General features: G+C 37.3%; 1 protein-coding gene across 1 annotated transcript; it reads right to left on the reverse strand.

The window, feature by feature from the left end:
- Positions 1 to 2,469: 2,469 nt before the first annotated feature.
- Positions 2,470 to 19,088, reverse strand: si:dkey-21p1.3 (collagen alpha-1(I) chain). The gene is made up of 28 exons (XM_046871966.1): positions 18,536 to 19,088; positions 17,409 to 17,467; positions 15,901 to 15,954; positions 15,056 to 15,175; positions 14,935 to 14,973; positions 13,895 to 13,948; positions 13,509 to 13,562; positions 12,193 to 12,300; positions 11,859 to 11,912; positions 10,997 to 11,050; positions 10,875 to 10,919; positions 9,270 to 9,323; positions 9,134 to 9,178; positions 9,001 to 9,054; positions 8,874 to 8,918; positions 8,022 to 8,075; positions 7,793 to 7,837; positions 7,595 to 7,648; positions 6,827 to 6,871; positions 6,678 to 6,731; positions 6,164 to 6,271; positions 6,021 to 6,074; positions 5,884 to 5,937; positions 4,550 to 4,594; positions 4,429 to 4,474; positions 4,272 to 4,316; positions 2,571 to 2,624; positions 2,470 to 2,485 (listed from the first exon to the last, which is right to left on the reverse strand). The coding sequence occupies exons 1-26, from the start codon at positions 19,086 to 19,088 to the stop codon at positions 4,312 to 4,314; spliced, it is 1,956 nt and encodes a 651-aa protein (XP_046727922.1). The 3' UTR covers positions 2,470 to 2,485; positions 2,571 to 2,624; positions 4,272 to 4,311.
- Between the last annotated feature and the right edge of the window lie 1,679 nt (positions 19,089 to 20,767).

Here is a 20,767-nt window from a genome sequence, read left to right on the forward strand (position 1 = left end):
ATGATAACTAACCTTATTTCCTTTATCTCCTTGAGGTCCTAAATCTCCTGCTAGTCCATCTTTACCCTGGAGGAGGGAATCGTTTGGATGTAGTGACATTAGAAAAGATGTAAACATTTATTAAATTTAGGAATGCTTTAAACATAATTAAATAACTCGATACCGGATATCCGAACGCCCCTACAGGTCCAGGTGGTCCTTGAGGCCCTTGATCTCCTGGTGGCCCCTGGAGGCCAATCATCCCCCACACACCCATATTCCCCTGTACACCCTATAATATAAAAGATAAACCAGTTGTAACCATGATGTAATTAAGTTGGAAAAAGTAATTCTATATAGTGCCTATAAACATCTGATGAATTACTTTATTATTAATTTAAGTCATACTTTGTTCTTTGTACAATAAAATATGTTTTTTGAATCCTGATGTTGATTCAATTTTTTTATTCAGATGTTGATTCATTTTCCATATTAGCTGCTCATATAATATTATTTAAATTTGATAATTAATCTCTTTGACTCACACTGAGTGTGTTTAGTGTGCGGCCCTGACCTTGCAGTTTACAGTTAATAAAAAATGTATTGATAAACCTTTATTATTAAAGTGATTTCTTACAGCAGGTCCTCTGTAACCCTTTACTCCAGGCAGACCTCGAGCTCCCTGAATATATATTAACATTAATTAATATTAAGATTACTGTCTGAGATAAATCGCTTTAAACACTTGAAAATAATTATATTAAACAAAGAACTTACTGGACGTCCAGGTTTTCCCTTTGGACCATGGTTTCCTTGAACCCCCTACGAATATGCAGTTTGACAATCTTTAATACAGTTTAAAGAAATATTATTTAAGTTTACTTTAAAAGTTCTGACCTTCTGCCCTGGACTGCCAGGAAATCCTTTAGGACCCTCGGTGCCTTTCATTCCCTGATAAACACAGGCTTGTTAGCACAATGCAATGTAATCAGTTTCACAAAACACATGTAAACACTTATATAGTGATGTAACTGCTTTGATAATGTTGGTTAAACACAAAACAATGTGGTTAGATTGTGTAAATTAAATTTAAGATCCAACATGAGCAACTAATTATACCATCAACAGACTGATTATTGGATTCTGATTGGCTGGAAGGAAAGTGTTACATGTGGGTGTTAATACATTTTGATTCACTGTGCTTTACCTCGGGCTGTTATTCACCCCCGCATCGTGCTTAAAAAAACAGAGATGCCTGGAGATATTTATGTACTTAAGCAGATTTTTTCTGGTATAAGTTCACTATTTATATTACTGACACTTTTTACTTTCACTCATTCTATTTTTTGCACAAATATCTGTACTTCCCACTTCTTACATTTTCAAACCACACTCGTTACTTTAGTTTTAATCTATTTCGTGACATGATCAATATTTTTTCATCTCACTGCGTGCCGTTTTCAGCCAATCAACCTATTTCTTGTCATTGCGTGTTTTATTCAAACTACCACTGGTGTATCATTTCCTGGTTCTCACACGCCACAGGCGTAGGCTAGTTCACAAAGCTAAAAATGAGCATGGCAGAAAACAACATGAAGTATGGGGTTAACGGTATGAGACAGAGGAAGTCAGTGATGTAAACATGACTGAGATCAGAGACATTCCTGATCACCTGATCATCATTATCTTTGCTCTGCTTGTCTTCTATAGGGTGATTGTTCAACCTGGATACATTCATTAAGTAACAAATGCGATTTCAAGTCTCAAACAATACCATCCGCCTTTAGTTTAAGTATTTCAGGAATGAGTAAGTGTTCACCCACTGTTTGAAAATATTTAGTGACAGGATATCTAGGGGACGTTCATTCCACCACCTTGGTGCCACACCAGAAAATAGTCTTGATGTATTCCTATCTTGTACCCTGAGAATGGTGGGACCAGTCAGGGAGTGCTAGGAGGTCTAAGGGACATGGTGCAGTGCGAGTGGTGATGAGAGCTTTGAGGTTCAAAACTTACTATGGATAATGTTGTTTTTTTCTGTAACCAGGTTGCAGACGGCTTTTTTGGCTTATAAATCTGACAAATGGTTCCAGCCTTCATCTTCATTCGCACTTCAGCATATTAAATTTAAACCTTTTTATAATTTACCTTCACTCCTGGCTTTCCAGGCTTGCCAGCGATTCCACTACTTCCTGGATCTCCCTGTAAAGGACAAACCAATACATTTAATACAAATATCTTGCGCTGGAGATTAGGATCAAATCCTGGAACATGCGGCTGGAACAAACCCAAATTGTACTCACACTTTTTCCCACAAGACCTTGCACACCAGGAGCACCAGGTTTTCCCTGGAATCCCTAAAAGACAAACAAAGTCAATTAATGGGTCTGAAAGTTACGTCCTCTGAAAATGTTCCTGACACAGAGTAAATCTCCCAGTGACTTTTTCTCACCCTGTTTCCTGTAGAACCAGTGTCTCCATTCGCTCCTATTGCTCCTGTGAGTCCCTGAAAATCAATTTAGCATTTTCACTGTCACTTTTACTGCTGCATCCTAATTTACCCCTTATTGTTTATTATGCACTGCTCTTACTGGAGAACCGTGAATTCCATCTTGGCCACGAATCCCTGAAAAACCCTGCAGACCCTATATATAAAGAAATAACTCTAGATTAGATTACGGTTGATCTCAAGCAGTGTTGGGGGTAACGCGTTACAAGTAACGTGTGTTACGTAATAATATTACTTTTCTGGAGTAACGAGTAAAGTAGCGCGTTACTTTATAAATTTACACATTATTATCTGAGTTACTTTTTAAAAAAAGTAATGCGAGTTACTTTTCAGTTAAATTATTTTGCATAAAAAAATAAATGAATTAAAATGAACATAGTCACGTAGAATCGTGCACTCATACGTGCGAGCCACGGGAACAGAAGCTGGTCAGAAGCGGAGATGGCAAACCAGGGCATTACATTACTGGGATGGAAGTATTCTTATTATTTTGAAATAGTCGAGGAAAAGGAGAAAGGAATAATGGTTAAGTGTAGATTATGTGTTGGTGAAAAGCTCTTGTCAACTGCAAAAAATACCACTTAAAAAAAAAAACATCTGCATGCAAAGCACAGCACTACAGATTGACGGTCACTGATAATAGCGTGAACTTTGTAAAAGCGTTCAGAATGTTTCAAGCTGATGATGAAGCAGAGAATGATGTAGACGAGGACGAGGTCATATTTATATAATTGCACAAAGTTTTATGAGATGACAGTGAAAGGTATGTTCTCCCGCCACATCACCGGTGTGCAGCCCACACATGTCTTTTGCCCTAATATAACTTATTTCTTAATGCCAATTATCTATATTACACCTGTTACACCTGTAAGGCATGAAAGAGATACAAGTAATGCAAAAGTAACGCAAAAGTAATATAACGCGTTACTTTCCATAAAAAGTAACTAAGTAACGTAATTAGTTACTTTTTTGGGGAGTAACTCAATATTGTAATGCATTACTTTTAAAAGTAACGTTGCCCAACACTGATCTCAAGTGCCACATTACCATAATAAACCTGCTTTGAGAGATTATCAACCCTAGTGTTTGAAAAAAAGTCAGTGAACGAGTAGGGAAGTGATTAGTCTGGGAGGCAAACAAGAAGCTGAAGGAAAAACATATTCAGACTTTTTTTTTTTTGATCAGGTAAAACATTATGTTCTTAGTCCAAAATCTAATCCCAGGAAAACGCTGCAGTCCACACCTAAAGCGAATGTGAAGCATGGTGGTGACAGTCTCATGATGAGAGTTAGGCTAGGCTTCCAGGTTCCTACCTTCTCTCGATCAGAAGCTAGAAGTTACAAGATCCTAAGTGACCACTGAAGTCAATGATTAGAACTCATTAATTAATTTGATCAATTGCTAGTTAAAAGATTAAAAGTAATCTTGAAGTTAAGCTAGATAGCAGGGCTCAGGATTTGGAGTTCAATGATAAATGATTGTTAATCTAAAAATGAGCAAAAAGAACGGAGGGTTTGGGTAGAGAGATTTTAGATTTTAGTTTAGAGTTTTGGTTTCAAGATAAAAGTTTATAATAAGGTTTACAGTTAGTGGTTAATATTGATGTCCTTGGAGTTTGATTAGTTATTAGTGATTAGTTTGGGTTTATTTGGGGTTTAAGGTTTTAGGATTTATGGAGATTATGGCATACTGGAAACTGGTGGACTCATATGTCAAGGCTGAATTCCTCTGGAATTATGTATTGTTTTGTATTGTTATGTAATATGTTAAAAAAGTTGCCTACCTTCAAACCTTTAGCTCCAGGCCCTCCAGGAAATCCTATTCTACCCTGCAACATCAAATTACAACTTATTAAACAAAACATGCAGTAACCAGGGAGTATCAACATTTTTTATACAAAGTTAAAGTAATTAATTTGATGTACACAGGAACCTTGATACCAGGCTCTCCTTCAGGTCCGTGCTCTCCTGATTTCCCCATTGGCCCCTATGTATATATAAGAATAGTAGCATAATTATTAATGCTAAGGTCAGTTATCATTACAAAAAGACAAGGCCTTACCAAAGGTCCAGGCAGACCACTGAATCCACCACGTCCAATTCGACCCTTTCATTTACACAGAGAAAAAAAAATGGTCAAGAATCTAATAAATAATGCAACTTATTAAACCATTATTTTATGCACACATTAACTGGAAATTTCAATCTAGCACACAAAAGTTGCCAAACAAAAACATGTTAACCAGCAAACAAAAGATGACAGTGAAAGACAGCTAGCTAGCAAAAGACAGTTTTTCTAGCTAAAGAGATTAGATCTAAAAACACATCTAGCTACCCAAAGGGAAATTAACTAGCAAAAAAGTAACTTATTAACTAGCAAAAGGGAACTTAGCTAGCTAGCAATACATAGCTTAGCAGGACTTCCTGTGGTGTTGGTTAATTCTCGCTTTTCCAGAAACCCACATTTCATATGGGGTTTTTGAATGGTTTAGGTCTTCTACCATCTTTAATAGGTTCTACTTGGAATGTCTCTAGGTTACGTATGTAACCCTAGTTCCCTGAGGAAATGAGACGCTGTGTCGGAATGCTTTGGAACAGCGACTGTGTTGTCCATGCTCTGAGTAATGAGTCTAATCAGTCAAAATTGAAGACAGGCTGTCACCAGCGGGGATGTCATGACCAAGGAGAATAAAGTGGACCTGGAGAGAAGACTGCTTCAGCTTCTGTAACCATGAAGGAAGCGCTGAAGGGGTGCCGGAGATGTGGCTAGTGACACAGAGTCTTGGTCCCCTTAGGGAACTAGGGTTACATACGTAACCTAGAGACATTCCCTTTCAGGAACTCGAGCTGTGTCAGAACGATTTGGGAACGAAAGTCCAATAACACCACAATGACCAGTCCCTGACTAGTGTGAATGAGCACAACTGAGTCAAAGGACAGAGGTTCCAGGAGAGGCACAGAGGTCGGTTGTAAAACCTGGTAAGGTGAGTGGGGTGGACCACCCCGCAGCGTCACAGAGATCTTGGAGAGACACTCTAGAGGGACAAGCCTTAGACTTGCCTCAGATTAGACTCATTACTCAGAGCATAGACAACGCAATCGCGTTCCCAAAGCATTCCGACGCAGCTCAAGTTTCTGAAAAGGAACATTATCTATAAGGAAAATACTTTGTAGCTGGGTACTAGACAGAGACTTAAAGAGCTTCCACAAACAAACCATGAATTGATGAACAATTACTTGTGCTTTGTTGCTCAAATGCTGTCATATGTCACGTCAAAATTAGATACTATGTCACATCCATTATGGAAGGTCTAGAACAGGTCTGGTTTCTGAGCGTGATCACACTTTGTCCTGGTTATCATTTAAGCTTCATTTCAAGTTACTTTATTCATGTACCTTATCACCTCTTGGTCCCAGAACTCCAGTTACACCATCCGGACCTCGTTCTCCCTGAAAATTAAAATGTTTTTATTTTAGAAAATAAAGTTTTGCCATCTGTCTTCTTTCATTCTTCTCTGAATCAGACTGGTTACCTTGGGGCCATCTTTGCCCTCTTTTCCCTGATCTCCAGTGCCTCCTTCCAAACCCTTAAACATTACACACCAAAACACAATCACACACACAACTGATCACAAAGACCCCATTACATAAAGTACAAACAAAGGCAGGTGTTTACTTGTGGTCCTGGTGATCCAGCAAATCCAATTGGCCCAGGTTCTCCCTGAATGCCAGAACGACCCGCTCGACCACGGAATCCAGGCAAACCCAGAGAGCCTGGAGAACCCTGATAACACACGCATATATGTCAATATGGATTTGAGGTAATGTTGCAGGAAGATTCAAGAACATGAGCACTATTTTAAGAAATGATTTCTGCTTTGTTAAAAGAGCTAGGCAAACATGGAAACATTGACTGGCAGGAAATAGAAGTCTGACACACCTCCTCTTTATACCGTGTTATGCCGAGCACGAAATCTTCTGACACTAACTGAAGAACAACCCCACACACAGATTCTCCACCCTGCATTGCACCATGTTCTACCCTGAGTCTATCCCAGCAACAACAAACTTCCACAGGCGAACTCTTGAGTGAGGCCCTTAACCCTCAAATGCTCAGGTGTATAAATGAGATAAATGTAAGTCACTCTGGATAAGGGTGTATTTTAAATGCCTTAAAGGTAAAAACTCACTTGTTCTCCTTTTTTACCGAGATCGCCTTTATCTCCTTTCTCAGCTTTCAGACCCTACATGTAAATGAGACCATTTCAAATAAACAGAACTGTTTTTGCTTTAATTCTACATGTCTATATAAACAAAAAAATGTTTCAAATAATCTTACTGGATCACCTGAGGGTCCTGGCTTTCCAGCTTTTCCAGCAGTGCCCTAAAAAAAAAAAAATGTCAATATTTAATGTTTAGACAGATGTTTAGCCAGAACATCAAAGCTACAAAGAAACATAATGTCTTTTCAATTACACTTTGGAATAAAGCACTTTCACTTACATAGTTTTGGACCAATAATATTTTTAAGTCAAGAATGCTAAGATAGCACACATGCCACCTCAAATAATGTTAATGATGATTTGGTAAAAGTTGACACGGGAACGTTATTTTCGGACAGATACCTGACAGACTGGAGTTAAGTAATCAATATATACAAAATATGGCAATGTGAAGATATTTCTATTTACATTTATGGCATGTGGCGATGCCCTTTTCAAGATCGACTTACAATTGAGCAGATAAGGAGAAAGGGCCTTGCTCAAGGGCCCAACAGTGGCAGCTTGGCTGGTATTTGAACTTGTGACGTTCTGATCCAGAGTACTTATGTTTTAAGCTAACACCTCCTCAACACCTGAAGACGGGTCATATAGCTCTGTGACTAATGTTAAGTAGTGAGTAGCTAAGTTAGCTAGTGTTATTAAACAAAAATCCTGATTGCCATGGTCAAGAGGTGTGGCCTAATTTGCATATTCACACCGACACATAAATAATTAAACAGGCTTATTTTTTCACAAATCAGGCTCTATAGATGTTCCATGACTATAAAGCAATTTTTGTCAAATTAATACACAACTTAAAATTCTACATGTATCAGCAGTCTTACTGGTGGTCCTGGTGGTCCTTGGTCTCCAATGGATCCTTCAGTTCCAATCTGTCCCTGTATTCGTATAAACACAGGAGATATAAATGAAACAAAAATTAACATATAATAGTAAGTGTATAAAATTATTTAAAAGTTTATAATTTTTTCATAAATTAAAAGTAAAGAAAAATATGTGAAATATCAAAGAATATTTCTTACAGGATCTCCTTTAGGACCTGGAGGTCCTTCTCGCCCTGGTTCACCCTAAAATCAGTTAAATATTCAGTGCGGGAAATTCTTTCAGTCAGAGCATTTGTTGTTGCTCCAAATGCTGCATGTCGTGTTATTAAAAAAGAAAACAATCAATAATATTTCAAAAATATTCTTTTAAAGATGAACACTTTTGCATTGGTTACGTTAACAAAGCGAATAGAAATGGGCATAGTACCTGCGGCCCGGCGTCTCCATGAAATCCCATTATGCCATCAGAACCCGGATCTCCCTGAAAACATGTATCAATGTATTAATGAACCCTTTAAATGAACCCTAACCCTAAAATGATATTTTTGTCTGTTTGTACATGTACATGTTCACTCTTAAATTTTACATTTACGAATTTGCAGTTGTTTTTGCAATTTTATCCAATTCAATATTTTTTTCTTTTTCGTCTTTTTGTTTAACCTAACCTAAGGTTTAAATGATATAGTTCTATTGTTGCAGCTGCATACAGAATTTTACCAGAGTTTTAGTCAATTTTTATAGTTTTAGTCAATCTCTGTTTGTGGAGAGATATAAATTGTTTGCCCAGCAGATGGCACAAACCTCTCTCCTTTTTATAGTCTACATACAAAAACCAGTATCCTGACCGAATACAAATAAAACATTAGCTTATACTGTATATAATACTAGTATAAACGTTATGTACATTTAGATATCTCACTCCCACTGATATGGGTATTTAGTACTGCCATTCTTACGAATTTTCTCTGTAGAACATTTTATTTACTAATTATTTTATATTATTGCATTTTCATTTATTTTTTGATAAGTAAATTTTTTTTAATCGGTATTTGTCTTGTTTTGTTTTTTTTTACTTCAGACTTTTTGCTTGACAATCACAAAACAAAAAACTTGACAAAAAGCTTTCGGAACCCACATTTTACTAATAGAATTACAATTTTTATAGGCTAATTATTGCATTTGTAAAATTTAATCAGGTTTTGTGTCTTTTTCCACCAAATAAATATAGTTTGACAAATTAAAAAAAGGATATTAAATCAATTTAATGTATGTGACTCACTAGTTTCCCCGCCTCTCCTCTTGCTCCGATTTCACCAGGCTGACCCTGTACACAGATTATCAGATTTAATCCGTAAATTCAGCATTTAATCTACTTTTTAAAGAAGTAAACAAAACATGGATCTTACAGGAGGTCCTTTGACTCCACCCAATCCTTTGACACCTATCTGCCCCATAAGACCCTGCAGGACCAGATCCACACGTTATTAAAGAGTAATAGAGAAACTTACGAATATACAATAAGTAGAATTTATGACGTACTGTTGGACCTGGAGCTCCTGTAAAACCGGGCCATCCAGGTTCTCCCTGTCAGGATGTCAAATGTCAGGGTTTATGTGCTAGAAAACTTTAATAATGATGAATGATATACAAGAGGCTTATAGAAAAGTTGACATACAGGAGGACCAGGTGCTCCCATGAATCCTCTCTGTCCACGAGGTCCAGGTGTCCCCTACAAATGTGCAATTTTATTTATATTTTTAAGATTATACTGTAACACATTTTTTAACAAAAAAACATTATACATTCCTAGTGCATAACATCTCCAGGATCCTTTAGGAAAGTGATCGATCCAGTCTGAAGTGAGGAAAAGAACTGAAGTAGAATTTTTTTTTAAATATGATTTATTCCATACATGTCTTCATCAATGTTAACGGTTAGTATAGTGTTCAGAGTAGGGCTGCAGCTATCAATTATTTTAGTAATCAAGTGTTTACCGATTATTTCATCCACAACATTATTTTCATACACAACAGAGAATAAGACTGGTGTGTGAGTGTGTGTGTGTGTGTGTGTGTGTGTGTGTGTGTGTGTGTGTGTGTGTGTGTGTGTGTGTGTGTGTGTGTGTGTGTGTATTTACATTTTGATGTAATATGACAATTAAATGCACTAAATCGGTTTATTTTTCACAGATGTTAATTATTTCAAAGAAATAAATTATAAATAAAAATATAAAAATCTATTTCAAATTACTTTAAGACGCTGAAACGTCTTTTTTATGTTTTAGTTTAAAATGATCCCAAACTTTTTGGAAACTTTTCATTTTCTTTGGTCTGAATCTTCTCCTTGACCTTTGCTGTTTTCTCTCTCATTTTTCATTCTGCAGTGTATTCTGTGTACAAAAACTGTCCAGAGCCTAGCGGGTGGTGCGTTAGTAATAATGGTCCGTGGGGAAACACAGTGCTCCGTGTGCAGTTAAATTGACTACGCATTTTTGTATTTAATTTACTCGAGTTACTTGAGGAATTGTTTCAGCCCTAGTTCAGTGACTGTGCATGATCATTTTGTTTGCAGAGGTGCAGCTTACAGTACACCTATAACACCCAATATAGTCACATAGTGTCTTGCTTCAGAGGCTCTCAGAATGTTTAGATCTGCTTAAGGTGGCAGCGCCAAAAGGAAAGAATTGAGCTTGAAAAGACGTTTTATATTTTTATCAAATCTGAGAGTTGTACTTATTTTTAACAAGTTTATTTCATTATGATTAACATAAAAAATAAACTACAAATAACAAGAACACAATGGACAAGGAAGCATAAATGCCACCAAGTCCAATTAGAGTATGTAGAAAACTATTAAAGAAAAACTTTTTCATACATTTGACTTTAATGTAACCTTAAACCTGTTTAAAATATTATTGCTTTAATAATTTTACCCTAAGTGCTTGTTTGTGAGACATCATATTAATGAGAATCAGACCCAGAGAGTCGAAAGACAAAAATAGGGCCCGAGTTCTTGAATGTGAATACATAAGTATCAGTGTTGTATGACAAACATAAAGGAATCTATCAAAGAACAAATTCAGACATTTGCCCTTACGGTGACTTTGGAGTAACTCAAAAATCTGATCAGTCCTTATTTGTAAGCCTTTAGTTACAGTTCAACTGCTCACAATTCAGATATCACAGTAATGCAAATGAGAATCTCAGACAGACACATAAATGGTCAGAAACACATAATTGAAGTCAAACCAATAAATGTTTGTTTCTATGTATTTACTTACAGCGTAGCCTGTTATTCCGCTCAGACCAATTTCCCCTTTATTTCCCTGTAAAGGAACAAACAAAAAAACACATCAGAGTTTAGCTAAACTTAACTAATGCTAAAAACAGGACATGCTTTTACCTTCTGCCCATTCCTGCCCCTCTCGCCCCGAGGTCCCGGTTCTCCAGTGTAACCCTAAGGTCAAGAATACATCGTTTCATATTTTTCACTTTTAAAAAGGAAATCTTAACATATAATATTTACTACAACTGCACTGGTATCCATACTGCCATCACGTATCAGTTCTAAAAACAGAACAGACGACTATGCACCATGAGCCTAGCATACTTTTTTATGTGACATAATGACCTCCGATCTGGACGCTTGCGGAAAACATCAACAGAAGAAACTATATCTTACAATAAATAACTCCCAGCCACCTTAAAAAACATTGTAACAGCATTAAAACCAGAGCATGAGGACGGCGTGCAGTGAATTGTGTTGATGTGTGGACAAATTGTCGAGCAAACAAGTTTCTACACTTTGTTCAGTGCAATTCATGGCATACACGTTACTTTTAAAACTCTGGAGATCGATTTAATTAAATGTTATTTGAAAAGAATATTTAACAATGGATGTTGCCTCACTCCAAGCAGCTTTACAGAAATAAATGGATTCCAAATCGAAAATTTCACACCAAAAATGTGTCCCTATTTGTTTTATCCCTAATGAGTGGGCCAGTGGGGACTGTGGCAAGGAAAAACTCCCTAACATGGTATGAGGAAGAAACCTTTAGAGCAAGCAGACTCAAAAGGGAACCCATCCTCTTCTGGGTGACATCCATATATTCATTCATTACATCAAGCCATTTAAGTGTTTTGTAATATCATAAATATTTCATGTGCTTCAAGTATTAATGCATTTGTATTATAAACATTTAATAATCAATTACACACACAAATGATCACTGTGAAATCTATAAAGAAACTCTGGACACTCTTACCCACTCACCCAGCTCCCCTTTACTGCCTCGATCTCCTTGGTATCCAGGTAGACCCTACACACATGCACACACACACACACACACACACACACACACACACACATGTATTTTTGGTACTGTGTGCTCCACCCTATTTGGGATCTATTAAAAATCCCACTTGGCTGCATCATGTCTCCCTTAAACAGACCATTAAACATTACAGCAGCTACATCTTCAAATTTACTTGAATCATCTCCGTCTAGGTAGAATCGTTATACTTACTTGAAACTTCCAGGTGTTAATGTGGTAGAAGTAAAACATCAGACATGATTTATATGCAGTAAAAGTAGCGTACGTTTTCTCCTCGTGTTCCCGGTTGGCCTGGTTCTCCATCTGTTCCTGGTGTACCATCTTGACCTGGTCTTCCAGAGGGTCCAGGTAACCCAGGTGGCCCTGCTCTTCCCTAATGTATACATAAAAACTAAATACTGAGCTTTTGCAAACCCATATTTAACATTTTTTCTACACCAAAACATATTCCTAAATTCTTTTAGTTTAACAAAATCACTTTTAAGAGCTAAACTGATTTTTTTCCCTGAATTTCCACTGAATTTTTTAATGGTTAATGTAAAATCAAAGATTATTAGTGCTGGGTCCAGACAACTAAAAGGGGATTAGATTTGTCCATGCAGGACTCGTCTAAAATCATGTTTCCTGTTCTGCAGATCCATCACTTCCTCACCTATTGGTACTCTCCTGTAAATAAAGCTTTTTATTAGCACACTGCAAGCTCAAGAAACAGACTGTAGGTATCATTAATTGTTCCTGATCATGTTTAACATGAAGCTGCAAGCTGAACTGAGATGGGAATCTGGTCATAGTCTGTGTCATCGAGCAAGGGTTAGAATTAGGCTTCAAATTTCTTTATTCTGCATTCACCTAACACAGGATTTTGAACCTGTCTCTATTTCCATCTCTTACTCTGAAACTTAATAGAAATTCATTCTGAACCCAACTCTTAACATGATTCTAAAGTGGACACTGGATTTTGAATCTGACACTAAACCTGGTATGACACTAACCCTTGGAAAGTGGTAGCATAGTGGCTAAAGCTCTGGGTTACTATTCAGCAGGTTGGGGATTCAAGCCCCAGTTTTGCCAAGCTACCAGTATTGGGCCTTTGAGCAAGGCCCTTAAAGAGTTTCACTGTGCAAAAAGCCATTTCAAAAGCCAAATCATACTCTGATCCTGATTGTGAATTTGGCTTTTTGGTTCATATTTAGAAGCCTGTTTATCCCCGTAACATTTGGTTCTAATACTAAATATTGTCATGACTGATTCCTGAATTTCACCTTTATCAGGTCCTTCTCCAGTGGATGTGGCTCATCAGCTTCATTAGGTTGTTACAAGTACTGAATAAATGCTAAGTACTTGCTCTATAACATACAGGGCATGAAAGAAACTCTTAGTCTTGGTGGTTTCACTTAACAGCGAGCAGCTATCATGATTATACAACTACACTTTACCCCAATATCAGAATTTATTATAGCAAAAAAACATAGATATTTTCTTTTTAAGTATGTAGTTCTGTGATTAAGATTAGAGGTTTAGCTGTGTTTTGGTTAGTGGTAAGGGGTCAATGGTTTTATTTTGGTGCTCAAGGATGCCTACAATCGGTCCTGTGACTCCTTTCTTGCCCTGTTTTCCTGGAACTCCTAGGCGACCCTATAGACAAAAACAACACACAGCAAGAAAAGATGGAAATTATTTTATAACCTAAAGGGACAAGACAAAAAAGTTTGTTTCTAAAAAGGATACTTGAGGAATCTCACATTACATACACAAAAAAAGGCAAAAAGAATGTTATCTGAAAGACAACAAAAACTCAAGCATATCCTCTTATTCAGCATTATGTATTTCTGTATGAAACACCATACTGGGTTGGGGGTTTGCCATTTAACTTTAACCATCAGTGTGAAAAGTGGGCGTTCCTGAAACAAATCATTCTCTTTTATAAATTTTTCTTTTCTGTTCATTTAGATAATGAGATCACTTACAGGTGGACCAGGATCTCCGGGTTGTCCCTGTGGTCCTGCTAATCCTTTGTGGAGCTAAAAAAATACATTATCAATCAATAAATAACTAGTAACATTATCATTTATTTAAAAAGCCATAAAGGACTCATTGTAGTAGTTAACTCAGAGTTCGATTGAATTTATGGTCGATTGTGTTTATAGCAACAGATCATTCAGGTTTACACTATAGCACTGTTTATGTAACCTTTATGGAAGGAGTCTTCTACATCAGTGCTTTGTAATAGTCAGAGATAAAGCTGTAACTGATTTTTCAACATCTGGAAAGAGGAGTTGCGCTTTTTTAAGGTTTCTTGGTAACACATAATGTTTTAATTTGAAGAGAGACTGCTGAGGGAATGAGTGTTTATAGCTGCTATAGCATAAGTGCCAGAAAATAACTAACTTGTTTATACAATATTAAACATAGTTGTAAACAGATAAACTGCACAGTTTTTTAACTAATAGGGAAAATGTATTCTAATTGTTTGCACATGACTGTGGGTTAAGAGGAATAAAACACTCGGTGGACATGCTGTTTTGGTAAATAATTTTTTTTTAATTCTGAATCTGATTCTGAACTTGACTCATTGGATTCTGAACCTGATTCTGATTTTCAATGCGAGTCTGAATTTGACTCCTACGCTGATGCTAAAATTAATTCTAAACCTGACTCCACATTCTGAAAGTGAGTCTAAAGCTAAGTCATACTCTGAGCCTGATTCTAAATCCAAACTCCGAATTGGAATCTAAATCTGAATTTATTATTATAAATACATAAATAAATATCAGGTTCTATCATTAATAAATCATATGAAATTGTAATTGTTTGCAAGTTGCTGTGGTATAAGTGAAAGAAAACACTCATTTTGTTATTGAAAAATTACTATATAAGGCATATACAGGTACAGTGACTCCTCATGACCCCATCAAATCACCTAATCAATCATTAATTTCCCATAACTTCATGTCATGAAATGTGTTATTCCTCTTTTAAACCTCACTCACACATCAGTACCACATACCGGCCACGACACCATGAGCTTCTTGTAGAGTTTACTCTTCTGTTAGAAGATAGAAAAAAGATTTCTTAGTGAATATGCCTCTGCATCATCCTCAAAATTTTGTAGCTTCCAGAACATTCACCTGAAACTCTAGCCATTCTTCCTCCGATGTCATCCATACGAGGATGGCAGGAATGCCGGGTGGGCCGATCGGGCCTCTGTATCCCGTCCTTCCGGTACGACCCATTACTCCTGCATAGCCCTATGGGAAAATGAAGAAATCCAGATGACAACCATAACCAAGAAAACCAACAAGAAATCCACTATTCAAAAGGGTTTGAGACTAACGGTGCTAACTGGTGCTATTCTGACCACGCTCTGTGTGTCTGACAAATTTCATCAGGGAGAGCAAGTAAAACAGACAGGAAATTATATGTAAAACTGGGCAAATATTTCATAGAGACGTTTGACATGACATGCGTTTGACATGTGGCGATGCTTCAATTCGTTCAAGGTGTTCTGAGTGCCACGCCTGCTTCAAGAACGGAAGAACATCACTGAAAGACGACGAGAGATTAGGAAGATCTTCAACAAGCTCAACCACCCAAAAATATCGAAACCATTCAGCAACTTGTGCATAATGATCGTCGGAGAACAATCCACATCATCTTACTTCTGCACCCACCCTACTCGCGGGATTTGGCTCCTGCGAAATTCACCCTCTTCCCTAAATGAAGATCCACCATTGGCGGAGATCCAGACTGAATCGCAGGCAATTGACACGCTTCGAAAAAGAGACTTCCAGGGCACATTTCTGAAGCAGCAGGAACACTGGGAAAGCTGCATTTCTGAGCAAGGGGACTATTTTGAAGGTGATCGTGTGTAAATATACATAAAGAACTTTCTTGAAAACAGAGCTAGTCTCAAAACCTTTTGATACCACCTTATAAAACAAAGATCTTCAAGATGTTAAAATACATTGTGTACCTTTTCTCCTTTTGATCCTGGAACTCCAGGAAGACCAGGAGGACCCTGATGTCCCTAATGTGACAACAGAAAGCGTAAGTCAATGTCATATTTGGTATATAGTATATAGTCTATTTGGTTTCATAATGCTTCCTATTCACATGACAGTGCTGGAGCTCACACTCAGTCTCACAGCATAGATCTTTCTTTTTAGCTTCATTCAAGTCATTTCTCTAATGTGATTTTCCAATTTGCAGACTAATGTCTCTCTCTCTCTCTCTCTCTCTCTCTCTCTCTCTCTCTCTCTCTCTCTCTGTGACTTTTAGAGAGTCTGCTCTCGTTTTTAAAGCTCTCTTGCCAGAGATGATCCATACTCCTCTACTCTCTTTTCAGATTTAATTTGATGAAAACCCAACAAACTCGATTTCTCCTCACAAGATCTGAGACTCGGGATATTCAAGCTCTGCATCAGTGCCAAAGTGTTTTAAAACGTCTTAATTCTGGCATGTCCAGTTGCTTAAACATAACCCATGTCCACACCAATACATTCTCGTTTAAAAACAAATATTTTTCTCTCTGTTTTGCCCTTCTGTCCACACTGTAATGGTGTTTTTAGTCAACCAAAATGTAGCTTTTTGAAAATTCTCTCTGAAATAGACAAAAAACGCTGTTTTCATCTTTTTCGTTGTGAACTGTATAAATGGAGGCTTTCAAAAATAATGACGCATTTTTTGTTATTGATACAATTAGTCAGTAAGTAAATAAACATCAGGCGGAAATTACGCAGGTCGAAGCTTCTTACGTTTTCCACATGCGCAAAACAGGGACTTAAGCATTTTCAGGAGTTTTAGTGTGGATGAAAAACATTTAGGGAACAAGTGAAAATGAGCCGAAAACAAAAACACACTTTTCAAATTGTGTTAATTCAAATTATATGGATTAGTGTAGACTTAGCCTTATTTCTACCAACATCTTTAGCTGGGTCTAAAACCATTCCCCCTGAGAGGAAATAGAAATCCACAAAGCTTTCGCCTGTGGCTGGGCAACATGACGATGTAAATCGTTTCAGAAATAACACACAATTTCCCAGGTGTTATGTAGTTTTAGTTGAGACTGCAGTTAAGTATGTTTATTATTACTTATATGTATGTTCTATGTTTATTACCACTAAAGGACTAGACAAATCCAGAATGAGAATCAAAAGCAAGGTCAAAAGCTGGCACAGGATCGACCAACTGCATAAACTGCCAAACACAAGATATCAAGGCTTGGTAAGGACTGATGCCCAAGACGAACAGAGTGTATACCTAGCAAATTATAAAAGGACACACGCAGGGGTATAAATGGAAAGACTAATCAAGTACGCTTCGATCTTTCAGTGTCTTGGCAAGAGTGGGCGATTTCTGACAGCAATCTACGTCTAGAAGCTACGGAAGCGCCTGGCATTCACAAAGAGAAAAAAAAAAAGAAAGTTCATTTTATCAAGTGGACAGTCAGAATCGAGTTCAAAATCTGTGTGTGTGTAATACCTGTAGTCCTGTGTTTCCTGGTGGGCCAATGAGATTCTGATCTCGCAGTGTGGGTGTGGCTGAAACATCAAAAATGAACAGCAGTGAGATGTTGAGAAAAGATTTAAACCAACAGTGTACCAACGCTTTTCTTTGGAATAGTTCAGAGGTTTGTTTTGGCTTAATATTCAGTTTTAGCAGCAAGCTAAGCTTCAACCCTACGATGATGTTGATTAATTCTCTATAACAGCAGCTCTGGTTTATTTAATGCACTCGTGCTGTGCTCTAGCAACAACTTGTTCACATGGACGTTCACTCATTAATGTGGTAAAGTTTTCTTAAGGAGAATTGTATTTATGTAACATAAATGGAAAAAGTTTTCAGTGTCATAGATAAATTTGTAACCTTTTTTTTTTTTTTTACATTTTTAGGACTGAATTTACAGAACATGTAATTATTAATTTGTTTTACATTTATTTATGTCTTGGGCATTTTGGCAGATGCCCTTATTCAGAGTGACTTCTGTATGAGCTAAGCTGTGGACTACTTTTTTTCTTGCTAGTCACTGTGGGTGTTTCTGTTGGGATTGTTTGTGAGGGTTTGTGCTAATCGGAATTTAGATGGTCTATTGTTGTATTTTTGGGTAATATTGTTGCTTGGGTTAGAATATTTGATGTGCCCCGACCATTGAGTTGTACTGTCTTTTTAAGAGATGAGGGATGGGAGTTTGATGGATTATTATTTTTTTTTTGCTAAATAGTGGTAACTGGAGTTCATAAATGTTGTGTGTTTTAACTATACAAAGACCTCTGAAGTGGATTTTTTTAACTACTGGACACGAGTAAGCTTGCCTCTATACTTACATGTATCTCATACAACTAAACAGCTATGGGCTAAGGGCCTTGCTCTGGGGCCTAAAAGAGGCTTGGGCCCCTGTGTGGCTGCGATTTAATTATAAAAGAGTGTTTTTATGAATGAGTGTTTATTGTCGCTATAACATAAGTGACAACATTACATGTCACACTATTAAATGTAAATATGAACAAAAAAAAATGTAAGCGGAATAAACATTCACTGTTGTGCTGTTGGAGAAAAATAACCCACATTCACTCACATACACACATTGGAGTCATCATTTTGATTCTTACCCGGTTCTTCTCTGGTTCCTTTCAGAAAGACTTCAGGAGTCAGATCACAACTTTGCAGTTCTGGTAAAATAAAACTCTCATTCATTTCCGTCTCTTCCTCGACGATCTTCATCTTGTTTGGCGACGCCGTGTCTGGATGCTGAGATATTTCATCATCCATATCATCTGTTCTTGGCCTCATGGTCCCTGAAAGCGTACCTTTATTACCCGGAATGATGTCATCGCCGGCTTCCATGGCAGCAGCCATCACACCTTCCTGATTTACGACTGAAACTGATCTTATATTTGAACTTTCCTCTTCAGCAATTACATCTGGCGCCGATGGCCATGGAGGATCTGAGTGTTCCATCTGTATTTGACCTTTAACCTTTGAACATTCAAGCACTTTGCTGTTCTGGAGACTTTGAGAGGTCGTGTTTATCCAGACGGCACCGTCTGATTCGGTCAGATTGATACTGGTCTCATCTTTATTCATGTCTTCATTGCTTTCAGCATCTAAACCTGAGCCAAACTCTGGCTCCAGGCCTGTAGGAGACACTGTGGGAGAATACATCAATCTAGAAATACTTTATTCACTTCCCCCAAACACTATGAATTGTTTGCAACCTTTTTTTTTTTAATTTGGCTGATAACCGCTTTACTCTCATATTAGATTTTTTGCTAATACAGGGCAGAGCTAAACATGTCCACAAGACACAAACTAATTACACCCACAAAACTTAATCTAGATGCACTATTACGATACAAATTACACACACACACACACACACACACACACACACACGCTTACTGTTATGTTGAAGGAGGATTGGAAAATTGAGCAGGCAGAACTCTCTCTTCTTTTTTACTTAGCTCACATTAAAACGTTAGTCTTTTTCTATGACAACTTTTTACATCCATAAAAACGTATATACCACCAAGTGAACATAGATGGTAAAAGCAATTCAATAGTAAGAGAACACAACACTTACAAGACACAATCAGGACATGCCCAACAAAAAACAGATTGAGACACACACACACACACACACACACACACACACACACACACACACACACACACACACACACACATACACACACAGTACATACAAACTACACATGCTCATAAGACACCATCCAGACAGGTCCACAAAACACCCAACTTGACACTTACAAACACACACACACACACACACACACACACACACATACACACACACACACACACACACACACACACACACACACACACACACACACACACACACACGCTCACAAGACACAATAAGGACATGCCCACAAAAACCCAACTTGACAAACACACACACACACACACACACACACATGCTCACAAGACACAATAGGGACATGCCACAAAAACCTAACTTGACAAACACACACACACACACACACACACACACACACACACACACACACACACACACACGACACAAACAGGACATGCCCACAAAACACCCAACTTGACACAAACACACACATACACACACAAACTATACACAGTCACAGGACACAATCAGGACATGTCCATAATACAGCAACTAGACATGGCCACAAAACACAAACTAGACACACCTACAAGATACATACCAGACATGAGCATAAGACACAAACTAGACACACCCACAACACACAGTATAGAAAAACCCAAAAGGCACAAACTAAACATGCTCCAACTACACAAACTAAACATATCCAGAAGACAAAAACTAGACATGCTTACAAAACACAGTGTGAATTTATGCTTCAGATTAAATTGTATATTAGTACGTTTGTTTAAATGTGAATGTTTTGAAACTAACCTTGTGTGTTTAGTTCCTCACTTGATGTTCCTGGATGTTCATTCTGTATGAAATCAGAAACAGATGGAGATCCAGCTTTAGTTGTTGTTTGCTCCATCTGATGCTGATAAAAAGAAATGAACTAATTATAATATTTATTCATGCAGTAGCAACAATTTCCTATATATAACTGTGCTTACTGATTGATAGAAAATGTATAGAATATCGGTTATATAGTAATAGAGGTGAAAAGAACAGCATGAGAAATGCTGAGATTAATAGATTGATAATTATAGTGGTGAAGTTTTTGCTAATTGTGTAAGTAATGATAAGTAATTATCATTTTCTGAATCTTTTAGACCATGTTAATCTGAATTGCGGAATCAAATGATTGATTACTGTAACTGATAATTATGGTATATCACGCGTGGATCTCATTCTAATGGACCTT

This window comes from Silurus meridionalis, chromosome 17 (genome assembly GCF_014805685.1).
Source record: "Silurus meridionalis isolate SWU-2019-XX chromosome 17, ASM1480568v1, whole genome shotgun sequence".
NCBI lineage: Eukaryota > Metazoa > Chordata > Actinopteri > Siluriformes > Siluridae > Silurus > Silurus meridionalis.